The sequence below is a fragment of the Acinonyx jubatus genome, chromosome C1 (genome assembly GCF_027475565.1).
Source record: "Acinonyx jubatus isolate Ajub_Pintada_27869175 chromosome C1, VMU_Ajub_asm_v1.0, whole genome shotgun sequence".
In the NCBI taxonomy this organism is placed as follows: domain Eukaryota; kingdom Metazoa; phylum Chordata; class Mammalia; order Carnivora; family Felidae; genus Acinonyx; species Acinonyx jubatus.
This window is the reverse complement of record NC_069381.1, coordinates 33802530-33828508: the sequence shown is the minus strand read 5'-3', so window position 1 is coordinate 33828508 and position 25979 is coordinate 33802530. Positions and strand designations below refer to the sequence as shown.

Here is a 25979-nt window from a genome sequence, read left to right as displayed (position 1 = left end):
TTAAGGTGGACTAAAAATCTAAATGTGAGACCTAAAACCATAAAAATCCCACAAAGTAGCACAGAGAGTAATTTCTCTGACATCGGTTATAGCAACTTTTTCCTAGATAGGTCTCCTGAGGCAAGGGGAACAAAAGCAAAAGTAAATTTGGGGACTACATAAAAATAAAAGACTTCTGCACAGGAAAGGAAAAAAAAAATCAACAAAACTAAAAGGCAATCTATGGAATGGGGGAAAATATCAGCAAATGACATATCTGATAAAGCGTTAGTATCCAAAATATATAAAGAACTTCTACAAGTCAACACCCAAAAACCAAATAATTCAATTAAAAAGGGGCAAGGGTGCCAAGGTGGCTCAGTCAGTTGAATGTCCCCAACACTTGATTCTGGCTCAAGTCATGATTCTAGGATCGTGGGATTGAGCCCCACATGGGGCTCCATGTTGGGCTCCATGCTGAGCGTGGAACCTGCTTGAGATTCTCTCCCTCTGTCCCTCTCCCCAACTTGCACGCACATGCTCTAAAATAAAAAAAAAAATAAGGGCTGCCTGGGTGGCTCAGTCAAATGTCTGACGCACCTGTCAGAATGGCTAAAATCAACAACACAAGAAACAAGAGATGTTGGCAAGGATACGGAGAAAAAGGAGCCCTACTGCACTGTTGGTGGGAATGCAAACTAGTGCAGCCACTCTGGAAAACAGTATAGATGTTCCTCAAAAAAATAAAACATATAACTACCCTACAATCCAGTAATCACATTACTAGGTATTTACCCAAAAAAATATAAAATACTAATGCAAAGGGATACATGCACCCCCTGTTTATAGCAGCATTATTTATAATAGCCAAATTATGGAAGCAGTCCAAGTGTCCATTTACTGATGAATGTATAAAGAAGAAGTGGTATATATACACAACTATTATTCAGCCATTAAAAAGAATGAAATATTGGGGCGCCTAGGTGGCTCAGTCAATTAAGTGTCTGACTCTTGGTTTTGGCCCAGGTCATCATCTCACAGCTTCATGGGTTTGAGCCCCACATCAGGCTCTGCACTGACAGCGCAGAACCTGCTTGGGTTTCTCTCTCTCTCCCTCTCTCTGTCGCTCCCCCACTCGCAGTCTCTTAAAATAAATAAACCTTAAAAAAAAAAAAAAAAAAAAAGAATCAAATCTTACCATTTGCAACCACATGGATGCAGCTAAAGAATATAATGCTACGTGACATAAATCAGTAAGAGAAAGACAAACACCATACGATTTCACTCCTGTGTGGAATTTAAGAAACAAAACAACAAAGGGAAATAAAAGAGAGTGATTAAAATAAAAACTTAAAAAACTTGGTCATCCTGCCTTTAGGAGACACGGAGTTAGCAAAACCCATTAAGCAAGGAAACGAGGCCTGGAAAAGGGCTACTTTGCAACTGTGACAAAAACCAATTCATTAGGAGCTCTAGGAAGAAGTGGTGGCAGGGCAGGGCCACTTCAGAAAAGTCACACTGGGCCCATAGGCTCCACGTGCAATCACAGAACCCATAGCTGAAATGCCAAGAAAAACCAAATTCTGAGCCGGCTGTGTCCAGGGAGAACAGAGCCTACCCTTCCAAACGTGAATTCAAACAAGTTTGAGTGTCCACTGGCCCATTCATTCAATAAATATTTACTGAGGAGCGCGTGGGGGGCTCAGTCAGTTAAAGCACAGACTTCGGCTCAGGTCATGATCTGGCAGTTCGGGAGTTCAAGCCCTGCGTTCTGTACTGACAGCTCAGAGCCTGAAGCCTGCTTTAAATTCCATGTCTCCCTCTCTCTGCCCCTCCCCCATTTGCACTCTGTCTCTCTCTCAAAGGTAAATTAAACATTGAAAAATATTTTAATAAAAAAATGAAATTAAAAAAAATAAACTTCATCTTATTTCCGCACCCTAACAATCTTCTTGCATTCCCCCCTTTGAAGACCTGCTAGATAACAGGCCTAAATCTGGGATATGGTAGTGGCGGGGACCAGGAAGTAAGAAAAGGACAGAATAAAGGAACAGAAATGATGGGATTTCCAGCCCGGATGGCCAAGGTGAGAGAGACTCAACAGGACTCACATGGATGAAGAGGCAGTAGTAACGAACCAAGTTAAGCAGGCTGTGCACAGTACACTGCCCCATTTCTATAGAAATACCCAGGGGGTAAGAAGAAATTGAGCCTGAGGGTTCAGAAAATAAGTCTGAGCATGGGGCACCTGGCTGACTCAGTCAGTTAAGCATCCAACTATTGATTTCAGCTCAGGTCATGATCTCAGGGATCCTCGAGCCTGGAGACAGGCTCTGCACTGATAGCGTGGAGCCTGCCTGGGATTCTCTCTCTCCCGGATCTCTACCCCTCCCCAACTCACGTGTTTGCAGGCGCTCTCTCTCAAACATTAAAAAAAAAAAAAAAAAAAAAAAAAGCAAGTTTGAGCAAGAGCTGTAGATTTGGGGATCCTCAGCATCAGGTTCAGAATTGCAATCATGGGAGTGGATGACATTACCAGTGGAAGATAAACTGAATGGAGACTAAGCCCTTCCAGGATAGGAGACAAGAGAAAAAAGGGAGATTCAGGCGCAGAGTAGGAGGAAAGCAGAAAGCAAGGAGGGGAAGGTTTCACAGAGGGGAAAGAGGTAGTGCCAAAGAGTACATAAGAGCTGAGCAGGAAGTGGCCAAGGGACTCAGCAACTGGGAGGTCTCAGGACTTTCAGAGAAAGTTCCAGCAGGCAGACAGTAAGGAACTAAGGAATGAATGCATCAGAGACTCTTCTTGAGAAGATTAAGGGAAGAAATGAGATCATAGCCTGAAAAGGGAATTTCCTATAATTGTATTTCAGGAAAGAGACTGAATATGGTTTTATAGGCAGAGAGGGAAGAAATGTGTGGAAGAAGAGATATGAAGATATGTGGTAGAATAAGGAAGGTGTGCAATTCTAACCCTTGTGAATGTTATGTTAATATGACAAGACTATTAAGGATGCTAATCAGATAAACTTAAAATACCAAGATTATCCTAGATTATCTGGGCAGGTAATCAATGTAATCAAACAGTGCTTAATGATGAGAGGTGTGCCTGCGTGGCTTAGTTAAGCATCCAACTCTTGATCTCAACTCAGGTCTTGATTTTAGGGTTGTGAGTTCAAGTCCCACAACTGGGCTCTGCATTGGGTGTGAAACCTACTTAATTTTTTTTAACATTTATTTATTTTTGAGACAGAGAAAGACAGAGCATGAACGGGGGAGGGTCAGAGAGAGAGAGACACCGAATCTGAAACAGGCTCCAGGCTCTGAGCTGTCACCACACAGCTCGAACTCACGGACCGCGAGATCATGACCTGAGCCGAAGTCGGCCGCTCAACCGACTGAGCCACCCAGGCGCCCCTGAAACCTACTTAAAAATGGTAACAAAGAGGGAAGCAGAACACTCGGTGTCCAAGTGATGTGATGTGAGCGAGACTTGGCCCTATCTGGCTGCTTTTGAAAATGGAAGAAAAAGGCCAAGGAATGTGGGCAGTCTGAAGAAGCTAGGCAGGGCAAGGAGTCTCAGTCTGGAGCCTCCAGGAAGGTACACAGTCCTGCTGACACCTTGACTTCAGCGTAGTGAGGCCCATGTCAGACTTCTGAACTAAAGAACCGGAAGATAATAAACTTATGGTCTAAGACTCCCAGTTCATGGGAACTTGTTTAAGCAGCAATAGGACACGAATATGGGGTAGAAGACAGAGACAAATCAATTTATAGGTCCAAGTACTGTAGGAGATAGAGGGATCAAGACAAAGAACACCAGAATGCAGCTCTGGGAAAGGAAGACACCTGTTTATTCTGAGTGCTTCCTACAGGACCAGCATAGGTACCCAGCAGACTGGGTTCGGTGCCGTGGCAATGCAGACACAGGCGACACAGGATCCCTAGCCTCAAGGAGCTCATGGCCCAGCCAGAGGGGGACTTGGTGTGCGAGTCTCAAGTCTCTGCCCTTTCCACTACCATCATGTTGCCTCTGACCAAATTAGTCAGGTCTATCAAATAGTAAAATATCTTTCCACGTTTTCTCATCTTCTGGACAAAGCACTCCTCCTGCTACATGGTGCCCACAGCCTTGCTCACAGCGCTGCCTTTTCCTTTTCCTGAGATGTGCTCCGACTTCTAAATCCCTTCAGTGTGTAACAAGAGCTGGGTCCAAACCTCAGTTTATCAACTAGCTGTGTGAGCCCAGACAAGGAGCAATCCACTACCAGTGTGGGAGCAGTGAACACTGCCCCACCAAGGATCTTGTGTGAGGATGGAGTGGGACATCAGGTAGAGTCTCCCAGGGCCCTGCCTGCAGGAGAGCCACATCTCAGGTTCCTGAGTTCTATGTTCCCTCGTCTAACATCAGGTACCCAGGTCAAGGTCAATGTTCTTGATGGGGTTTCTTCTGTACAGAGAAGAACTGTGCCCTCCTGGTTTTGGGAACTCACTTTTCCAAAGCAGCTTAAACAAGAACTTTTACAGCAGACATCGCTGTAGCTGTCTGCAGTTAAGTGAAAATTCTGAAGCTTTGATGCTTCAGCAGTCAGTCGATCTGGGTGCTTTTACCAAGGCCCTTGACACAGAGCGTCACATAAACTGAACAGCAAGAGGCCTGAATTACACTGCAGGGGATGCTCAAAGTAGGGGTAGGAGGGACACAAGGGTGCTCTTCAAAACCCAGCTGTTTCCAAATATAGATACAATGCCATCAGACCTCTCCAGGGATAGACAAAGTGGTTCAGCTTCTGCCCCAAGCCTTGACTGTCAGTCCCCCATTCCACCCAATCAATCCATCCTGAGGCCAGCCTCCTAATACAACTAACTTCCCTGCATTCCTTCCACATTTACAGAAGGCTCACGGCCCAAGCCCCAGGACCATGCTGGGGCCACAAGAAGCAAGGCGAATGGGGCACAGGGCGTGGCTCCTAGTTTACCTTCTGCAGGCTATGACAACTGTGCTGAGACCAAGATGGACGGTTGTTAAAAAGAAGCCAAGTGCTGCAGGTGTTCAAAGGAGGAAGGAAAGTAGACGGGAGCGATGAAAGGTTTTTGGGAGCAGTGACTTGAAAAGAGCCGGGTTCCAATGAGCAGAGAACTGTTCCGGGAGACCTATGCCAAGGACTCCCTGACTCCTCCCATCTCAACATAATCTGTAGCCTGCCGACGGCCGTACACTAAATGAAAATGTATAGAAAGCCACTGAACTAGACGCTAAACAATGGTTAAAATGACAGATTTTAGGTCATGTGTATTTTACATATATTAAAAACAGATCAACCCAAACTTTTAAAACTAAATATAATAAAATGAAAGGAGTTAATTACAAGTTAAAAAAAAAAAAAATCAACCCACCTTGCAGCCCTCCCCTCCTGTGTCCACGTATGCTGGAGCCCCACGCCCTCCCCTCTTGCTCAGACTTCAGGATCCAGTCCCCACACCTCACCCTCATGAACTCCAACAACACAGCCACACTTGGCCACTGCTCCCAGGTCTTCTTCAGTCCTTCTCCTCCCCCGGGCCTGGACACATGGCCTTCTCCTAGTCCCCCAAAACATCAGGCTATTCTTCTTCCCCGGTCTCTACCTCCACTCTAACGATGAAAAGTGTTCCTCCTGCTCCACAGGTGAGCTCTTCCATGCCCCCGATACCCTGCTGGAGACTGCCTCCCACAGACCCCTCCTGAGCTTTATGTCTGTGCTCACATATCTCCGTCACCCACCCCACACGCCGGTCACACTCAGCATGGCCCAAAACTGAACTCACCTCCAGAGCCACACTCAAATACCCCTTGGCTTCTCCATTGATGCACCCCTATCCATCCGGTAACTCATGCCAGAACCCCGAGTCAACCCCCACCCACCTCCTTACCCACCCCACAGCCAGCCCCCTAGTCCTGTGCTCCTGCCCTCACAGTGGCCCTCAGGTCCACTTCCTGCTCCCCTTCCCTGTCACCACTCGACAGTCCGGGTCCGCTCCACCTCTCTTTCAGACTAAAGGAACAGGTTCCAAATTGATTTCCCTATTGCAAATCTTTCGCTCCTCCCAAAACAGAAATATTTGATTATACACGGCAGTCATAAAAAATATTCCAATAATTCATATATGTAAGAAGTGAAAATCATCCATAATACCACCTTCAGGAGAACCTCTGCTGTTAATTTTGCCCACTTCCTCCCCCCACCCCAAAACCTTTATACCGTTTTCAAAGCAATCTTCTAAAACATCAGTGTAGAGCTTAAAAAACCCTTTGCCAGACAACTTGAAGAATAACTGACATGGTTTCTTGAGTAAGTCAGGGAGTGGAGGGAGCACTGCCTCAGAAGATGGGATTTAAGAGACATAATAAACACAAGGTGTGAGACTAGACTAAACCCTGATTCACACAAACCTACTATAAAATCACTTTAGACAACTGGGGAAGCCTGATTTTTGACTGGGTATTAGATGCTGCTAAGTGTTCTGATTTTGCTATGCACAATAATGACACAGTGATCACAGAAATACCCACCGTTTTTGGAGGGAACACCAAGTGGGGAAGAAACGACACCTGTGATTTAACACACTTCAAATGACAAAAGGACAGATGAGGCAAATGTGGCAAAGCATTGACAACCATCGGGTCTAGGTGAGGAGCACTTGCGGGTTTATTTCATTTATCCATATGCATCGTTGTACATTTAAAAATTCATTCTGGGGGCACCTGGGTGACTCAGTCGGTTAAGTGTCTGGCTCTTGACTTCAGCTCAGGTCATGGTCTCACAGTTCATGAGTTCGAGCCCCACATCGGGCTCTGCACTGACTCTCTCTCTCTCTCTCTCTCTCTCTGCCCCTCCCCCACTCGTGTGCTATGTCTCTCAAAATAAACTTCAAAAACCACATGGTGGTGAACTTTCCAAAGTCAAACTGCTTCTTGGAACATAGGCAAGACCACTACGACCTGGCTCCTGACACCCTCCAGCAACATCTCCCAAGTTCCTCTCAGAACCTGAGACCAAGGGCAGTCCCCCAAATGCTCTGACTCTGGACGAGCTACCATCACCACTCGGAACACACTCTTCTCCCAGATTCCCTTCCCAACTTCACTCCAGCCACCGGGCGTACTCCTGCAAACCTTCGGCCTAGCTACAATGCCTGCTTCACTGCAGTCTCGCCAAACGCATCACCCCAACCCCAGGCTGAGCTGCTAACTCTTCCACCTGGACTACAAGATTTATCCCTAAGGAGCACCCTTATTTGCTCGCACCTAGACTATAAGCTCTTTGAGGGCAGAGTCCAAGCCCAGAGTAGGCACACCTAAGTGATGACGGAGTAAAGCAAAGGGGCAGAGCAGCCAAGGTATCTTCAGAGAATCTGAAGTAGTTCCAAGATGGCAGCACATCAAGGAGGGGGCGGACAGAGGGTTGGGTGGGGATGGAGCGGAGAAGGCCATACAGAAGTAAACAGGAGCCAGGAAGGCACTCAATGATTTTTGAGCAGAAATAAGAAGCATGTCAGAGAGGAGCCTCCTTCTCCCTAGCATATTTCCATGTGGAGGGCTTCCTGGCTTTTCTCCCCAACACTTGGATGGTAATGAGCTTCACTTGGCTGGAATCTGCCTTTTGCAGAGTGAGTGCGCTGGGGTCTGTGTCCACAACACATGAAAGGCCGGTGGGAAATGTTCAGACACTAGGAGAGGCCTGCGTCCTCCAGGACTACCTGTGACCAGGTAGGTAACCTGTGTCACTGAGGGTAAATGAGCAGCAAAGCCATTTGGCCATAGGTTTAAAGCCACTCTCTTCAATCATTTTTACTGGCAATGAAGTGACATTCTGAGCTCCATATGCCTGACACCTGTATGATTCATTCCTTAACTAGTTCCTAATTTGGGAAGGAAAAAGTGGGTTACATACACACACACACACACACACAACCTTGACCCTTGACTCTGGTAAGATTAACTGAGCAGTAACAGAGTCTGAACGGCGTATGAAGTATCTTGCGTGTAGTAACTCCTTGCTACTGTCAGCTGTTTTTGTGGTTGTGAGTGCAATAGCAGGCAAGAAAGTCAGGAGGATGCTGCAAGAGGACAGCGTGACCTGTAGTGTGACAGCAGGATGAATGAGGACAGGGGAGCTTTGTGAAGAAGAATGGCTTAGATGTGGCAACGGGTACTGTGAGGGATTCTGGTGTCCAAGCTGGAAAGCCGCCTCTTGTGGAAGCTGCCACAGGAGAGCAGACAACAGCTACTGGAAGCAGTGAGAAGGAGACGTGATCCTCAGCTTATCTGCCTGCCTGCTCCCACCCAGATGGAGGGAGGGACAAGCACAGGGGAAAGGAGAGCTACAGAAACTGAGCCCTGATATTGAGGGAAGGCAGAAAGGAAAGTTACACGGGTATTCAAGACAAGGGACAAACCAACCACAAAAAGGGACTCCTGGGAAAACTAGAAGGACTGTAATATGTACTCAGGGTCAGCACTTCAGCCAAGAGAAGAGAAAGCCAATATGCCAAAAGTGAACATTCAGAGACAATGAGTATATGTAAACAATTGGTGATGGTTATTCTATCTGTATACTTTTAAAATGTTTCATAATACAGGTGCCTGGGTGGCTCAGTCAGTTAAGCAGCCGACTTCAGCTCAGGTCATGATCTTGCTGGCTGTGAGTTCGAGCCTCGTGTCGGGCTCTGTGCTGACAGCTCAGAGCCTGGAGCCTGCTTAGGATTCTGTGTCTCCCTCTCTGTCTGCCCCTCCCCCGCTCTCAGTGTCTCTCTGTGACACAGAGAAGCTCCCCACTTCTGTGTCTCTCTCAGAAATAAACCTTAAAAAAATTTAATGAAAAATAAAAGTTTCATAATAAAAACTTTTAGAAGACCAAAGTAAGGAAATGAATAAATGAAACCTTTCTGCACTGACCTCCATCTGCCACTAACCCCATCCCACCCCCACACCTCCACCCCCCGCCTCACGGCTGCAACTTGACCCACATAAGCCGTGAGGCTGGGGAGTAAGAGCAGGTCACTTGGGTAGGCATGAGTCTGGTTGCATTCAACAGAGCTCTGCTATATCCAACTCAGATCCATCAAGAGCCTTTTTACACAAAACAGAGAACAGCTTTTGATGACAACATGTTCTAGAAGGAAGCCTGAACAAACGTTCACATTTACAGCTTTGGGAATTCATTCTGGTCTCTGAGAGGATGTTCTGTCAACAATGCTGCACTTGAAGATGAAGAACGTATGGGGGGAGTGGAGGGAGAAAGAATCCCTCCAGGCAACTACACAGCAGGGGAGATTTGTAAGAAAAAGGGGACACCGGGGTGGCTTAATCCATTGGGTGTCCAACTCTTGATTTCCGCTCAAGTCATGATCTCACAGTCATGGGATCGAGCCCTGCGTCGCAGCTCTGGGCTGACAGTGCAGAGCCAGCTTGGGATTCTCTCTTTCCCTCTCCTTCTACCCACCCCCATCTCCGCTTGTACTCTCTTGCTCTCAAAAATAAACACTGGGGAAAAAAAAAAAAGATTTTGTAAGGAAAAAAACCTTGAATTTTAGAGTAAGGAAGACCACCTTGTCCCTAACAGACGAACATCTGGGCTGCAAGCACTACCGCCGTAACCCTCATGGTCTAGGGCAAGGAGGCTCAGAGGGCGCGCCTGATAGCTATACATCTGCAGCTGTCACTAAGGCTGCAATTCTCTGCAACTGTCACCCAGGGGCAAGCGAAAAGGAATTCCCGGCAAAGAGCAAACTGGAAGGGACCCAACGCCACTTGGCTTTCTGCCGGACACTGCAGATTGAAGGTCCATTCTGGGGGTCTCCCCTGCCATCCTGGACACCTGCAGAAGCACTTCCTGGCCCCCGGGCTCCCTGCCCTCCACGGGACCCCTGCCAGGGTGGCTCCTCCCCCACGAGCGCCGCCCAGGGCCCATACCTCTGCCAGCTCCCGCTCACTGACACTTCCGGTGGCACTGCCCTTCTTCCTGGTGCAGGGCTCTCCCACGGTGACCCTGCCATCCCCTTTGGCATAGCTGTGCACAGTGAGAACTCCCGACTGCCCTTGGGCTCGGCAGGCCAGAGGCTCACTGGTTTCTGAGTCGGAAGAAATAGAATCCCGTGAAGAACTGGAGCCCAGGCTAGAAGATGATTTCTTTTTGGAACCTGAGAAGACAAGGCGTCCCCCTAAAGAGGCAGGATTCACAGAAAGATCCAAGGCAGCCGCTTCTTGTTCCTCCTCTTCCTCCTCATCCTCTTCTTCCAGTTTGACGTTTTTAAGCTCTTCAAATTTGACTTCCGTGGAGTCAGAATAATCTGAAACACACATACACATTGGCCAGAGCCAACTTCCTCCTGCATGTCTGAAGCTACTGAAAAGCAAAGTGGCACGGCACAAGGAACGTGGGTGGCAAGTGAGGCCTGGCGTCATATTCTGGCTCTGTCACCTCCAGGGTCACTGTGTGATCTGGGGCTGACCGCTCAGCCGCGCCGGGCCTCCAGTTCTGTCCTGTGGAATGCAAGCCGTCTACCACCTATCTCCACGGTTGTGTCTACGATGGGGGCCTAGGCCGGCATGCAGCAGACACTCAGTAAGTGACAGCTGCTGTTTCCTCAGAGGTCTCCTGCAGGAAACAAAGGCCTGAGCTCAGCAGAGACCTGGTGGCCTCAAGCTAGAAAATTTGAACAGAGAGGGGCTCCTGGGTGGCTCAGTCAGTTAAGCGTCCAATTTCAGCTCAGGTCATGATCTCATAGTCCGTGAGTTCGAGCCCTGCATCGGGCTCTGTGCTGACAGCTCAGAGCCTGGAGCCTGCTTCCGATTCTGTGTCTCCCTCTCTCTCTGCCCCTCCCCTGCTCATGTTTTGTCTCTGTCTCAAAAATAAATAAAAACATTTAAAAAAAAACTTCTTTTTAAGAAAATTTCAACAAAGGGAGCCCAGCCCCAGGGCCCCAACCAAGGTGCCATCCAGATGTCTGCAGACACACCAGGGCACCCTCAGTACAGACGCTCCAAGCCTCACCTGAGACTGAAGCGAGACCCCCCAACAAGTCTGTCCGCAACAACTCCCAGTGACTGCTCCACCACGCCTCATTTGACGTCGCTTCCTTCCCAAAATACAAGCGGCCCCTCAAGCCCCGAAGTGCGCAAACTCTAAGACAGCAGCCAGTCCACACACCATCTCACTCCTACTTCTCGTGCCTCATCTGCTAGCACAGCCCTTCCCACCCTTATCTTCAAATTACAGGACACCTATGCCAACTTCCCAAATTACAGCCAAGAAAGCTCACGTGCTTCCACACCTGCACACCATCACCCCTGCTACTCCCCTTTGGGCGCCCTTTCTATGTGCCCCCACTCCCTGCCAACCTGGAAAGCTCCCACCTCTCTCGTAAGAGCCAGTTCACTGTCACTTCACCAACCTTCAGCGTCTCCAGGTAGAGGGAGAGGGACTCCCCTACCTTCCACCCCTCATCCCTCATGTCCCTATCCAAAGGCCTTCTCACACCAATTCTCACACTCCACTGACACTCTGTCCTCACAGACCCACCTCCCCACTTTTCCGTATCTGTGACCGTGCACTCAACATGGCATCCAACTCAGAACAGAATGCAGTTACATCTCTGGGGAAAATATAACCAACTAACCTGGAAAGGGAAGGCCGTCTTCGACTTGCCGCACAGAGCTGTGGGTGGGCCTCACGGGAGCGAGGGCAGCCTGGCACTCCGTCATATCGTACTGTCCCGTACTCAGCTCCTCCTTGGGGAAGAGCTCGCTCTGACTCACCTCCTGGGGTATTTCAAGACAAACTCGGTGCCTCTTTGTCCCTATACGATGCTTGGCTAGGCTGCAAGAAGGAGAGCCAACTTTTTAAGGGGCCGCAAGTTCATTTACCTACATACATATTCACACATAGCCCCAAATGAGTGAATGGCCAGGGTCTGTCTACCATGCGTCACACTTCAGTCCCCCCTCTTATCTGTAGAAGAGACAAGGGACTTCACCTCTCTGAGCCTGTTCCACCCAATGGAAAATAGGAGTATCACCATCCTCCTCAAAGATGTGATGTGAAGCTGAAGGTATGCAGAGCACCTGGCACACAGCAGGTACCCCACAAATGTTCCTTCCTCCTCCATGTGGCCCAGATCCTCTGGCTCAGACACCAAAGGCACTGGCCAACTTCACTCACACCACCCCCTGCCCTTGCGAGTTTCATTCCCACCACCATACTCTCCTTTTTAAAAAATGTCTCATATGGTAAGGAGAAAATGTGGCTTTTCTGGCTCAGAGGGAGCCATGCTCTCTTATGCGACCTCTGCTCCAGCCAATTACAGGCCCGCATACAGAGGTGATCATTCTTGGGTGACAGCTGTAAGAAATAGCCTGAATGCCCTTGTTCTGGGGATTCTGGAGCCTTTACCAAGAAGAAAGTTCCCTCCACTGTGGCTCAAACACCCCACTTAGAAACAGCCTCCTGGCAGGTTATAGAAGTTGCCAGACACCCCTCCCTTAAACTGGGGGGAGCTGGGCCCAGAGGACTGTTGGGTTACCTTCTCTTTAAGTCACCCTCCTCTCCATCCTCAATCCCTTCCATGCCATCCTCCTCTGGACACTCCTCCTCGTTTCTGGCTCTTGGAGGCAGTTCATTCTCCTTAAGAAACTCCGCTGCTTCTGGCGTGGGCAGAGTATGGTCGATAACTGTGGTGTCCTTCCCCGCTTTCCAAAGTTTGTACCTTTCTGGCTGGAACTTCCTCACAAACACATCCATGGAGATCTTCACCATGTCCTTTCTACAGGAGCACTATCCCAGGGAACCAGGAGAGCTCCAGTCAACACTCTTTAACGGCTTCCATGCGACTCCCACATCCCATCTCCTCCCTCCAAGTGCAAAAGACACAAGACAATTGAAAGCCAAACTGTTTGCGTTCACAGGCTGAGGCCATACTGTCCTTGCAGAGCCTTCGAGCATGGAGGGAAGCAGGGGAAAAAGCAGAGAGCAATGTGCAGCGCTGGGGTGAGCCCACCTGGGCACGAACTAGGATGCATAAAGAAATGCTGGAGGTGAGGCTCTGCACTTCGACCCAGGATGCTCCACATCCACCGTCCCTCTGAGACATATCCAAGCCAGGACCACATAAGCGAGTCTGCTCCCTGCCAAACGTCCAGCCCTGCTTGCTTCCCTAACCCTAAGAATTTCTCAACGGAGAAATCCCAGAGTGGCCAAAGCAAGAAACAGCCATGTGCGTGGGTGTGGTCTTCATGCTCAAATGGACTTTAAGCATGGAAACCTCACCTTACGCATCCCAAACCTGAACAAATTCTTCTAATTTCTGTATGAACGCAACATACTAGCTCTTTGGCACAGCCCTGTCAGTCTGTTTCTGAATTCCAGCAGTTCAAAGAATGTTCTAATCACCAGCCAGTGTATCTAACAAGAATTTGCTCACCAGACATTTTCGGTCATGGCGTTACAGAAAGCAATCAAACGGACTTACCAGCACAGCTTGTTTGCCATACTCAATCCACCGCCGGGTAGCAAAATTGGTGGACTCCGCACAGTTGAAGCCATGGTTAAAGCCGGCATGGTAACCATAAGGAAAAGTGATCATGAATTCTCCAGCTTCTTGAGTCACCTGAACAAGAGCAGACTTGAACCAGCTGCATCAAATGGCTGAAGTCTAACGGACTGGAACTCAGAGCTTGGCTGCAGCTTCATAACCCAGCATAGGTCATAAGACCACCAGGGTCTTTGTAAGACGCGAAGCCTGATCATATCAGACCCCAACACTGTAACTGACCATTCCCCGAAGTTAACAATGTTCTAGGGGATGTGACTCTCCTCTGGCACCGGGAAGCTACAGAACCTCCACCTTTAATATCCTTGGATCCAAGTACTGCTAAAAGGGTTACCTCTGGCCCACGCCTGGTACAGAGAGATGAACCAGAATAAAGCCCCTCTGTGAAACAGACCGAAAAGGGTGGCTGCCTTCCTTGTAAGCCTAAGACCATATGTAAAGTCAGCTCACCTTGTCAAAAGGAATTCCATATTTCTTCAGCATTAAAGGGGAAATCAAAGTCATCTTGTGGCGGAGAAAAGCTTCGCAGCTTTGAGCGCTTCCAGGGAAAAAGCCTGTTTCATTGAAAATGGGCAGAGGTGAACACACCGCTCCACACCAGCTCTGCAGCCCTGCAGCCACTGCACACCTGTGCATCTCATCTGGCTGTGTCAGGAGGATAAATCAGCACAGGATCTCCACAGATCCTTCTAGCTTCGGGCCAATTCTGATTCTACAGTGAGCCTCCGGACTCTCCAATGGCTTACCTGGGTAATCAAATTCTGTTAGGGAGACTGAGATCACCCAACCCGCCTTGTGCTTAAAGAGAGCTTTGCAACTATTTAGGACCTTGCTCCTACTCTATCCCTCAATCTTTTGTTAGTAACACATCTACAGCACAGAATACCCAAACTCTCTTGAAATTGGCCCTCTAAAGGTACAAATCTATGAAAGTCCACTTAAAAGAACCAAAGCACAAAAATTCAATTTTAACCTTTAGGTTTCTGGCAGAAGAACCAGACCCAGGATGACGGGTATACTCTCCGTGGTCAAATAAACCCATGCTTGATAAAACTGAGACAGAGACTGTCTGAGAATTACTTAGTCCCTTCCCAGGACAAATGGAGGAAGTTTCCAGATTTTTATTTGCTCTGCTAGGGTAACCACTCTGGCAGCGTAGCTTATCACCTACATGCAGGCCTGTGAAAGGACACATAACAAATCTGACCGCAGAGCACGGACATTTTAGAGCAATTAGTGCAGTTCACAGGGTCTCAGGGTCTGAGCAGGACAGGGAAGAGAGACAGTACCTTTGGCAAGGCGCTCCAACCGCTTTCCGTGCTCCGGGGGGACAGAGTACCTGCAATCACATAGAAGCACTGGATGCTGAGGAGAGCACCCTTCAGGACCTAAGGGGCTCATCCCCACTCTCAAAACAGCTCCCAACCACAAAAACTGGAAAGGAGTCTGGAGAAATGATATATTGGACTTTGGGGAGAGGAGCCCACAAGGTACAAGTGAATTTATTTCTCTAATATTCATTCATTTACCGAGACTTTCACTGAATGTTTACCATGAACCAGAATTTAGAGTATGCAACCAGCCTTGTTGTCCTTTATAATGTTGAAGCAATAAAAAAAAAATTTTTTAAAGGATAGCATTAAAGTGCTCCTGGTGGAGGCTGAAAGCCTAACTGGGACAGGATGGAGGCGGAATGGTGAATGGGAAAAATGGATTTGATACTAGAGACCTGGCCCTGTATCTGCGGCTGACCCCATTTTCACATCATCTCTGTGACAGCTACACTGATTACCCAATAATTAATTATCCTTCCACCCCACAGGGTAGCAAGACACCACAGGAACTATTTAAAAACCAAAACAAAACACCTGTAACTACGTAAAATTTTTGCAAAACTGAGGTGCCTGGTGGCTCAGTCGGTTGAGCGTCTGACTCTTGATTTCGGCTCAGGTTATGATCTCACAGTTGTGGGACTGAGCCAAACTCAGTGCAGAGCCTGTTTAAGATTCTCTCTCCCTCTGCCCCTCTCCCTTGCTCTCTCTCTCTCAAAATAAAAAAAAATAAAATAAAATAAAATGAAATCTTAAAAAATAATAAAAAAATAAGTTTTACAAAACTGTTAAACTTTATTATATTCTCACAGTTAAGTCTATTTTAACCATTATAATTGATTATAAAGATCATTCCACAACAACAGAAACTTCCCATCCCAAATAGTTTCACTACCAAACAAAACAGATGGGGAGTGGAGGAAAATGTTGGTCACCCAAAGGACCTTGGGATCCATCAGGCAACCTTGCCCAGAAGTCTCTGGAGGTCCCACTTTAGATGATCTAAAAAGAGTGTATGTAATAACTAGAAAATCTTCTCTCTACAGGAGAGTGAAAATCCAATCTCAGGGAACTTGGGAATAAATAGAAGGAAAGCACAAAAGCTATTGTTACAGATTCTAGAAGTCTAGCCATCTAAGAAAGGTTATGGGACAGCAGTCAGGGGGTCCACACAGGCTCAGAAGGTCACACACCCCCCCCCCCAAAACTAGAAACTGGAAAGCATTAGAAAAAAAAGGAAAACCTCTGGGAAAAGAAGTGGTTGAAAATGCTGGAAAAGGAAATGAAGGTGCATACGGTTTCCCCGACTCCCCGTGACCTGGCCCACAGTGTCCCTGTCAGCCTCCTCGCTCATCCATCCTTGTACACAGCACCCAAACCACAAAGGACTTCCTCTAGTTCCCGAAGACATCGTGCTCCCTCTCAGCTTAGGATCTCTGCACGTGTCATTCCAACCCCCCAGACACACTTTCCTCAGTCTTCCCTGTCTGAAACCCGCCACTGTCTCACCCAGCTAGGCCTCCTCATGTTAGGCCTCAGCTTGGTGGTCACCTCTTCCAGGGAAGCTTCTCCAATTCCCACCCCAACTTCGTGTACCCTTCCTACGAGGATCTAGAGTACCCATCGGTGCTTCTCTCACCCCTTCTCTCTCCTGACCAGTCTCCTGTGTGACAGCGCTTAACTTATGTCTCTGTCACTACAGTCGAATGCAGAACCTTCACTGAAATGCTGGGGTTGAGAGATGGATCAACACAGGGAGACAGGAGAGAACAGATCTTTGCCTCCCCAACTAGACTGAGAACATCCTGGAGAGCAGGAAGCATATACGGAGTAGCCCTGCATCCCCTCTTGGGTTAAGCACACACTGCTGCTCACCAAATATTTTTTCCATGAGGAAAAGAAAGCTTTCTATCATCTGAAGGAGTGACTCCAGTCTTGGAAGTCTGCCTCTAAGAAATGCCTCAGGCCTGTTCGGAGAAAGAAATCAGAAAGCAGTGGGCGAGCCTGGGAGAGCCTCTGTAGCTCTCAGTAACTCAGACAACTTATCTTTCCATCCAGTAGTATTAAATGACCTGCCCTCTGAAGCCTCACTATTCGAAGAGAGGTCTAAGCACCAGAGCTCTAACAGCATCTCATAGCTTAAAAACCTGGGGAAAATGTCAAGTGCCAGTCCCGCCCCAGGCCTACGGAACCAGAATGTGCATTTTAACAAGACCCCAAGGTGCCGCCTCGGCACACTAGAGCCGAGGGGCCCTACCGCGCCGCGAGAAGCCCCTGTGCCAACTGCAACCCGACTTTACCAGGACTTTGGCTCTCCAAAGTGCAGGTAGTTGATGCTGTACAGGTCCATGTCTTCAGTGTGCCAGGCAAAGGAGGTCTTCCACATGCCGAAGTACAGGTACGGGGTGTTCACACCCTCAATGGTGATCCCGCTCTCCTTCTCCACCAAGTCCAGGATGGTTTTCAGCCGCCCGATATTCCACTCATCGACATGCTGCAAAGTAAATCACAGCTGAGGGCAACTGCAGTACCCACAAGCTGAGGCTCTGAACCTACAAGAGCAGGGGTCACAGGTGACCTGTCACCGCTAATGATGATGTGGAACAATGTCAAAACAGCCTGGACATGAAGACCACAGCCCCCCTCACTCACACTTCACAGCCACCGCTAGAGCTGACGCCATCAGACCTCCAAAACGCCAATACCACTTGGTAAAGAAAACTGGCATATGAAAGATGAATAAGGAGGGGACAGCCACCTGTTTTTAACCCCAGGAGGAAGAGTTTGATCTGAAACTAAAGAAAGTGAGGTCAAAATAGGAAAGAACTCCTAAATCACTAAAAATACAAAACATGGGAATTTACCATCCCAATCTGTGACTGTTTAGCCCCAGCTTCCACTAGGCAGCGTCATCACTAAAAAGTCTACAATGTCACCCAAATCCATTTCCAAAACTTTAATGGTCAGCTAGAAGCCCACCTCTTATACGTACGTTCTCGATTATTATGTCCTGCTTCTGTACTTCCTCATCCCAGATCCTTACAGTCTCTTTCTGCCATTTAACATCTGTAAGTTTCACTTTCCACCACTCAATAAATTGTCATCGACAACTTGAGAATCTTTTCAAACTCCTTTCCAATAATTTACAAAAACATTACAATTAATGTGAGTGATAATCCCTAAAATTCTCCACAGATTTTTTTAATTATCAAAAACAATCCCAAATGTTCCTTCCTTATGCCATCTAAGGCTGTTTTTTATTCTTTTCTTATTTAAAAAAAATTTTTTTAATGTTTATTTACTTTTGGGAGAGAGAGAAAGACAGAACATGAGCAGGGAAGGGCAGAGAGAGGGAGACACAGAATCCAGAGCAGGGTCCAGGCTCTGAGCTGTCAGCACAGAACCCAATGAGGGGCCTGAACCCATGAACCACGAGGTCATGACCCAAGCCGAAGTCTGAGGCTCAACCGACTGAGCCACCCAGGAGCCCCAAGGCTGTTCTTTATTCTGAAAAGCACTATACCGCAATCCGACACAAGTTGTTAAAATAGGTTCTGCTAAAGAATCTTGTTTGAGGGTTCTGAAAATCGGAATGTTTCTCTTCTTAAATACATACCTTTCACTAAATTAGTCAGTGATCTTTTTTCTGCAGAAACCACACTGCCTCTCCCCCAACATTTCATTTACTGTGAGCCCACCCTTTCAAGAACTCATCGGCTACCACCCACAGACTATTCTAACAGCCCTTGCAAAGAACACTATATCACCCAATTCACATGGAGAGTGGGAGAAATAAAATTCAGTCACATGCAAAAATACCCACCATTAAGTGTGCATAGCACATCAGCTGGTGGTGGGTCACTCTTTTGTTTAACTACTCAACTCAGCAAGCAGCTTCTGGGTGCCTACTAAGTGCTGGGCAGGTAAAAATTGTGTTAAATTGCAAAAATGCTGCAGAGGGCTTCCTGGAAGTCTCACCTTTTCATAGAGAGTGCCATTCACATCTGCACCATAGATTGGAGGATTGAATGTGAGATTTTTCCAGTACTTCCGTTCAAGCTCTTCAAACTCACTGTAGCGTGGGGTACAGTACCTTTCAAAAGCAAAACAAAAACAAAAACAAGTAAAAAAAAAATATATATATATATATATATATTTTTTTTTTTTACAAGGACTAAATTCATCAGGCATTATGAAAGGACAAGACACAATCCCGTTCTAGGGAAAACAAGACATTTCAAACGAACAAGACAAAACCTTGGCCTTCAAGGCTCCATTACACAAGGAACCTCCTCCACATCCCTTCCTTGAGCTCTGGGCCTGAGGAAGGTAACGTCTATGAAGACGTTAAGCCCATCTTCCCTAAGAAGCAGAATACTCTCAACTTTTTCAAGAGACCACTAAAAACAACATCCTGGCCAGAATCAGGAGTGGCCCAGCCACTCAGGGAGAAACCAAGAACTGTAAATTCCCTATGTATCCACAGACAACCAAAACCTGCCAGCATGTGAAGGGCTGAGGTTCTAGAATAGTATTGCACTCTGTAAAGGAAATGGCTCCAAGACAGCTCCTCTGTACTGTCACTGTTACATTCCCACCACCCTATGCAGTGACTAGCTCAAATAATCACACCTAAAAACAAAGTATTTTAATAAAAAAATAAAATTCTTAAAAATGTAGATTTTTGCAAATCAAATGTTTAAGAAAGATATTTTTAAAAAGATATTTTTATATATGCACATACACGTACACAGCTGTCTATATATAGATGTCTGTATCTCTATATAAAGACATTAAAAATATCTATATTCTTTAGCTCAATTATCACATACTGAGAATTTACTCCAAAATCTTTTTAAAAATTCAAACCCCTTAAGATTACATAGCAATTTTAAAAAGAATAATGTGTAAATTGAATAGATATTTGAAAATGCACATTATAAATCAAATGGCAAGAAAATATTATCAATGGATAAAGAGTAGAAGCAAAGACCCAAGACAACCTGTGGAGACAATGGGCTGGGTGGGGAAAAAAAAATCTTACTTTAAATGCGGCCTTACATTTTAACCATTTGAACTTCAACCTATTGAATGATCAAGTTTAGGACCCCTGAATTCCCTTTGAAATATAAGTAACTCTTCCACCTCCAACTGCTCTGCTTTATAAACTTAGATTTTTACCTGCTGGGTTTTCTTAAAGCTGGCTGACCAAGCAGATAAGAAATCAAGGGTAAGAATTTGTTGCATCTCAGGTAAAGGGAAAAGACAGGCCTGGCTAATTTAAAAAGAAAAGAGGTATCCTGAAAGACCTACCATTTTTGAGAAGAGAGACTGGATACAGGAGGCTGAGGCCTCTGGTGGAACCCCATGTGAGCTTGAAAGCGGGGGGCCTGGCCCTGGCCCCAGCGCACAGCTAGAAACCAGACAGAAAGGACGGCACAGCCTTTCCTGTGCAGAGCATGTCGCTCTTCTTCAACATGCTCTTACATAAATTCACTCATTAGACAGCAGGTGAGTCAGCAATACAGAGGTTTTTAAGAGTTAAGCGGCCAGGGCAACTGGGTGGCTCAGTCAGTTGAACGTCCGACTTCAGCTCAGGTCATGATCTCAGTTTGTGGGTTCGAGCCCAGCATCAGGCTCTGTGCTGACAGCTCGGACTGTGTGTCCCTCTGTCTGCCCCTCCCCTGCTCACGTCCTCTCTCCCCCCCAAAAAATTAATAAATAAATATTAAAAAAATTTTTTCTAAAGAGTTAAGCTGTCAATAAAACTGGAAAACCACATTTTGAATTGTGCGAAGTCAAAGGAAAAGAAGGCAAAGCATAGAAATAGAACAAGATCTGATGTGAGACAGAGCAATGAATAAAGCACAGGAAGGGACGCCCCCAGGAGCGTGAAGACTGGCCAGCTACAGATCTAGCTCTGGGCTCATGCACAGAAAAGACAAAATATAATGTCTGACTGGCTGAAGTCATGACATGCACAGATCAAAAGGGCTCAGGAAAAAAAGCAAGAGAGAAGGAAGGAATCCCTTGTGGACACTCAAAATTGAGGAATAACATTGGAAAGGAGAAAGTCCAAGAGAGAGAATTAAGAAGGAACAGTCAGAGCTCAACGAGGGAACCACAAAATTCATTCCAAATGTGAGGTCAAATGAAGCTAAATATTATAAACAGAAAACAAATGAAAACAGCAGGCCTAAACAAAGATGTTTCTAACAGATCAATCAGCACGTATGGATGATGAAGAATGGAGACAGAAAATAGCAAACGGCTTGACAGTTTATTCACATTCTGTCATGTCAAAATGGAAAAGAGATAGCTGCTGGATGGGTAGTGAGGAATTTGAGCATGATAAAACACAGAAGGACCCAGAAAGAAGAGAATAAACTACTGAGGCCACTTTTCGATAAGCAGGTGTTAAGACATCCGGCAAAAACTCCTTTGGAACCAACTCCAACACTCTCCTTTGCAACTCTGCAACTTACCAGGGTCAGAAAATGATTCTGCTTCTGATGGAAGAACAATGGGATTACTTTAGGTAAGGACACAGACGCGTTTAGACTGCGACACAGTACTGAGAGTAGGAATGCTTCCATAAAAAGAGCAGAAAGGGAGACAAGCTAGAGCTGAGAAGTGTTCTTCAGCGTCACGGCAGCAGTCTTAGGAGACAGCTATGAAGATGAGACGTTAGCTCCTAGATGCTATGGCAGGTGGGAAGGAACGTGTTTTCACTCACTTATCACTATTGGCTATCTTGCGGAACTCTCGAACAGTCATGGCTTTCTTCTGTATGTTGTACTGAGTAAAGAGGCCAGACTGCCCAGTCACCAACTGTTGGATGGGGGCAGGAATGACCAGATCATCAATATCATCATAGGACGCCCGGGGCTTCCACTCCTTTGGAGGAACAACCTGTAGGGAACACAGGAAACACAGAGATCAGAAATCCAACAAGCTGCTCATAGTCCAGGACGTGGGTAGGCTGCTATCCAACCAGCCAATTTTACTACAAAGTGACTCTGATTTAACCACACTCACCCCAACACAGCGAGTCACACTGCTGTGCTAACCCTGATCCAGTTCAGCCACCAACTAGCTGCCTAGTTGCAGTGACCAAAGATGAGTAATACTCATTCTCAGCTCAGCATCTCCTCTGGGCACCAAGAGAGGAGGCTGAAGAGTTGATTTTCTTAATCTAACAAAGTGCGCAAGAGAACCCAACCTGCTATTAGAGTACGGGATGAGACTGAAATGAGAACAAGAGAAGGTGGATGGCATAAGCCCTCGAGTGCAAACACTAAAGCACCCATCTCCACCAAGAGAATGGAAGCACCACAGCAGCTGGCCCGGGGACACTAGCTCTACACCACCCTTTAAAGACTCCAAGCTCTCCTCCAACTTAAAAGGTGCTTCATATGTTAACAAAAGGAATTAACTTGCAAATAGGAAGTATATACTCCACACCCTGCCTTTAGGAAAGATTTCTGCTGCTGCCTGGTGGGTCACAAAAGCTCCAAGCTCCGCGGACCAATCCCACCCACCCTCACCTTGGCCAGCCCAGCCCGATGAGCTCCTTGGGATTCAATGTAGGCCATGTATCGACTGAAGTTCCGGAACTCCTCCATGGTCGGGTAAAAAGTCATTATCCGAGCACTGGGATTCAGAGTTTCAGATTCTGAAGCCATTTTTCCTCCTTTTTGAAGTCACTCTGGTCAGACAGGAACCTGAAGAAATACATTAAGAACATAAAATCATATAAAATGTAATTAGAGTTAAATGCTGGGAATGTCAAGGAGGATGGGTGATGGGAATTAAGGAAGGCACTTGTTGGGATGAGCACTGGATGTTGTATGTGAATTCTCCACCTGAAACAAATATTACACTGTATGTTAAATAACTGGAATGTAAATAGAACTTGAAAAAGAAAAAAAAATGCTGGGAATGTCAGGGCTGAAACAGTAAAAGATGTAGAAATTCTGAAGAAGCATTAAGACCTCACACCTGGAATCTGCCTCTACACAGGTTATTTAAATGAACAAAAATACAGATAGAAAAGTTTATATTTAAAAGAATCTAAAAGAATCGGATGCATTAGGGCACCTGGGTGGCTCAGTGGGTTGAGCGGCCAACACTCAGCTCAGGTCACGATCTCACGGTTCAGGAGTTTGAACCCTGCATTGAGCTCCGCACTCAGTGCAATGCCTGCTTGGGATTTCCTCTGTCTCTGTCCCACCTGTGTGCTTTCTCTCTCAAAATAAATAAATAAAAACGTAAAAAAGAAAAAAGAATCCAATGTATCAAAATTGTGTGTATTCAAATCTCATTTAAATGGAGACACTGTTTCAGCTACACTGTTACTAGAGCGTTAATCCTATCTAACAATACTATGGCTGCCCTGCCCATATTTTACTCTTATCTTTTCAAGTTGCTCCCTTATTCACCTTTGATAACTGCTTTGGGGTATATTAAACAATGTATTACAACCAGATGTAAAAAACAACCTTTGGGCTTCCTTCTAGGTCACAGCTTAAAGCTTAAAGCAGTATTCTAGATTCCTAAAGACAGTTACTTGGCTACAAGATTACAAAGTTTAAGAGGTAAAAAGTACACTGATACTAGTTTTTAAAACCCTAAAGTGAAACTTCTCATATCTAAACCGAAATGTAATTTCAGCAGTATTACACGAGATCAAACTAGAGACTAGCTCAACTGTACCATACCCAGAATTCAAAGGACAAAATTTAAATGGGCAATAACCTGGCAATACAGGGCAAGCCTCAAACTGACTGGAAAAGGTCAAATATAGTGTTTCCAGAGGAGACCTTCAACTAAGTGGGTGCATCCCCGTTGCCTGATAACACAATAGACTATTCCAGCTGAATAAGAACCAAGCATACTAGACAAAAGGAGCCACTTCAGAAGCAAAAACATTTCCCTCAACTCCCCCAATCTGGGCCCCAAAGCCATGGCAGTTCAGCTTCAAGTTCCCTAGAGAGCTGGAGATCTCAGAAGGGAAAACTGTCTCCAACCTACCAGCAACCTAGTAACAGACTAGGAAGACAGCGTGGGCACAGCACTATCTAAGATAGGAGAGAAAAGCCACTACCCGCATCTCTCAAGCTTCCATTTCTCCAAAAACAAAGTCTGCTCTTGGCCAGGAGCTTTTCACACACCTCACCAAAACTTTACGTGGCAGGTTTACGTTTATCTTTTTACATACCAGGAAATTTCCCCACAGTCCTGCCATGCACTCCCAGCACTTCTTCCACTACTCGATGCTGCCTGCATCATAACTTCCACCTAGACTAAGCAAGTGTGGAGGAACCTCTCAAGTTTAATCAATTTTGAGGACCCTCTTGTTTAAAAATGCCAAATATCTTACTTCAACAAATTTGACAACAACACACAATCCTGTGAACACTGTTAGGCCCCGTCACCTGGGCCTTGGAAGCCACTAATGGGGCTTCACCTGCCTCTGGACTTGGTCATCTTTGTTATGCCTACCACCTAGAACAATGCACGGCACAGAGTAGGCACTCGGTACCTATTGAATAACTGATTTCCTCGCCCCCACTTCAGTTGCTCACTCCCTTTTTCAACCCTAGGATTCCCTTCCCCCAATCTACTCCCTGGGGAAAGCTCTTGTTCCTTGACTCCTTCATTTCCCCCATCCAGCAACAAAGCCGAGTAGTTTCAGAGCACCGGCTCCGGGATCAAAACAACTCTGAATACAGATCCGGTCTCTGCTATTCAGTAGCTGTGTGACCTTGACTGTATGAGTTGCCCAAGTCTCAGTTTCCCCACCTGTAAAATGGGGATCCCAACCTCCCTGCTCAGCAGGGTTGCTGTGATGAACTCAGATGATGCAAGCGAAACCCTAAGCACTAGGCCCTGTACCTAATAACTCAATAAAGGTCGCTGTTGCTAACAACCACCTCTAACTCCCGCCCCCTCCCCTCGCAGCCACCCCCGCGGGTACCACTCCCAAGGTAGCCCCCGCTCCCAAGGTCCCCGATCCTCACCGCATAGAGGGCCAGCCCCTCCCGGCCCCGCCGCCTAGGCGAGTGAGGCCCGGCCGCAGGAAGAAGAAAATAAGGCCTAAGACACCCGCCTCCCTTCCCGACGTGCATTGGCCATAAGAGATTAGAAAGGACCAATCTTAGGACCCATATTAGAAGCTCCTGTTCCCATTGGCCAAGAACCATGCCTTTCACTCACCGCTGACGGCAACCCCGCCCCTCCCCCACTGGAGCTCACGGTCACGGCTACAGCAGCAACAAACCTAAAGGATTCCAAAACCCTGTGGTTCCTACCTAAAGCCCACCGCCCCGGCAGGGCTAATGCTGGGCTCCTGCTGTCGCCACTAGCCGTATCTACTGCTTTTTCAGCCGGCGAAGGGCGAAGCTCCGCCTCCTCTAGAAAGTCGGCCTCTGCGCAGCCGTACAGCGTCAACCAATCTGAGGGACGCTATCACTTCTCAAACAGCCAATGAGCACGCGCTGCAGTCGCCCAAGTCAGGGCATATCAATCTGCTCAGCCTATGAGCGCTGGGTCGGGCTGTTGCCAGGAGGAAACACTGTACCACTCGGGACTGCGGCCACTGAGCATCTCGGCTGGATTACGGGGCTGGCCAATCATAGGCGCGCTTCTGGCCGCCCAGAGCTAATCAGAATTGAAAGAGGCGAATGCCTGGAAATAGGATGGTCGGCAAAGGTAGAGGCAGTGAGATTATTGTAGGATGTTACTAACGAAAGGGTGGGGCAGAGTCTTTTTAGGGTGAGACCCTTGCCTAAGGTAGAAGTGCGCTGGGAGCCTAATCTTCCGAGATCAAGCAATTTCTGATAGGGTGACTAACTTGTCCCATTTTACGAGACTGCCTTGGTTTTTAAAACTGTAAGTCCCGTATCATGGGGAACCCCTCGCCCTCCCGCAAACCGAGACATTTCCTGAAGGGGGCAGTTCCTGAAAGGAAGAGAGCTCCGAGGTGGGATGTCCTTAGAGTCATTAAAAAGCAGTTTCTCAATGAGCAGGGATTTGGGGGTCATTAAGAGCAGCTCTTGGGGCGGGGGAGAAGGTCCTGGG

At 46.9% G+C, this 25979-nt stretch overlaps 1 protein-coding gene across 4 annotated transcripts in view; it reads right to left on the bottom strand.

Moving 5' to 3' along the window:
• Positions 1-25360, bottom strand: part of KDM4A (lysine demethylase 4A) — a 46054-nt gene extending 20694 nt beyond the window's left edge. For 2 of the 4 annotated variants that reach the window (XM_015066812.3, XM_053212860.1), the window contains exons 1-11: positions 24920-25043; positions 22445-22621; positions 21634-21809; positions 18876-18990; positions 17198-17391; positions 14856-14905; positions 14017-14120; positions 13486-13623; positions 12541-12791; positions 11638-11837; positions 9932-10308 (exon numbers count right to left, since the gene is read on the bottom strand). In XM_015066812.3, the coding sequence (XP_014922298.1) occupies positions 9932-10308; positions 11638-11837; positions 12541-12791; positions 13486-13623; positions 14017-14120; positions 14856-14905; positions 17198-17391; positions 18876-18990; positions 21634-21809; positions 22445-22582 (1743 nt within the window). In that variant the 5' untranslated portion in view covers positions 22583-22621; positions 24920-25043. The other 2 variants (XM_015066813.3, XM_053212865.1) reach the window with 2 other exon arrangements.
• Between the last annotated feature and the right edge of the window lie 619 nt (positions 25361-25979).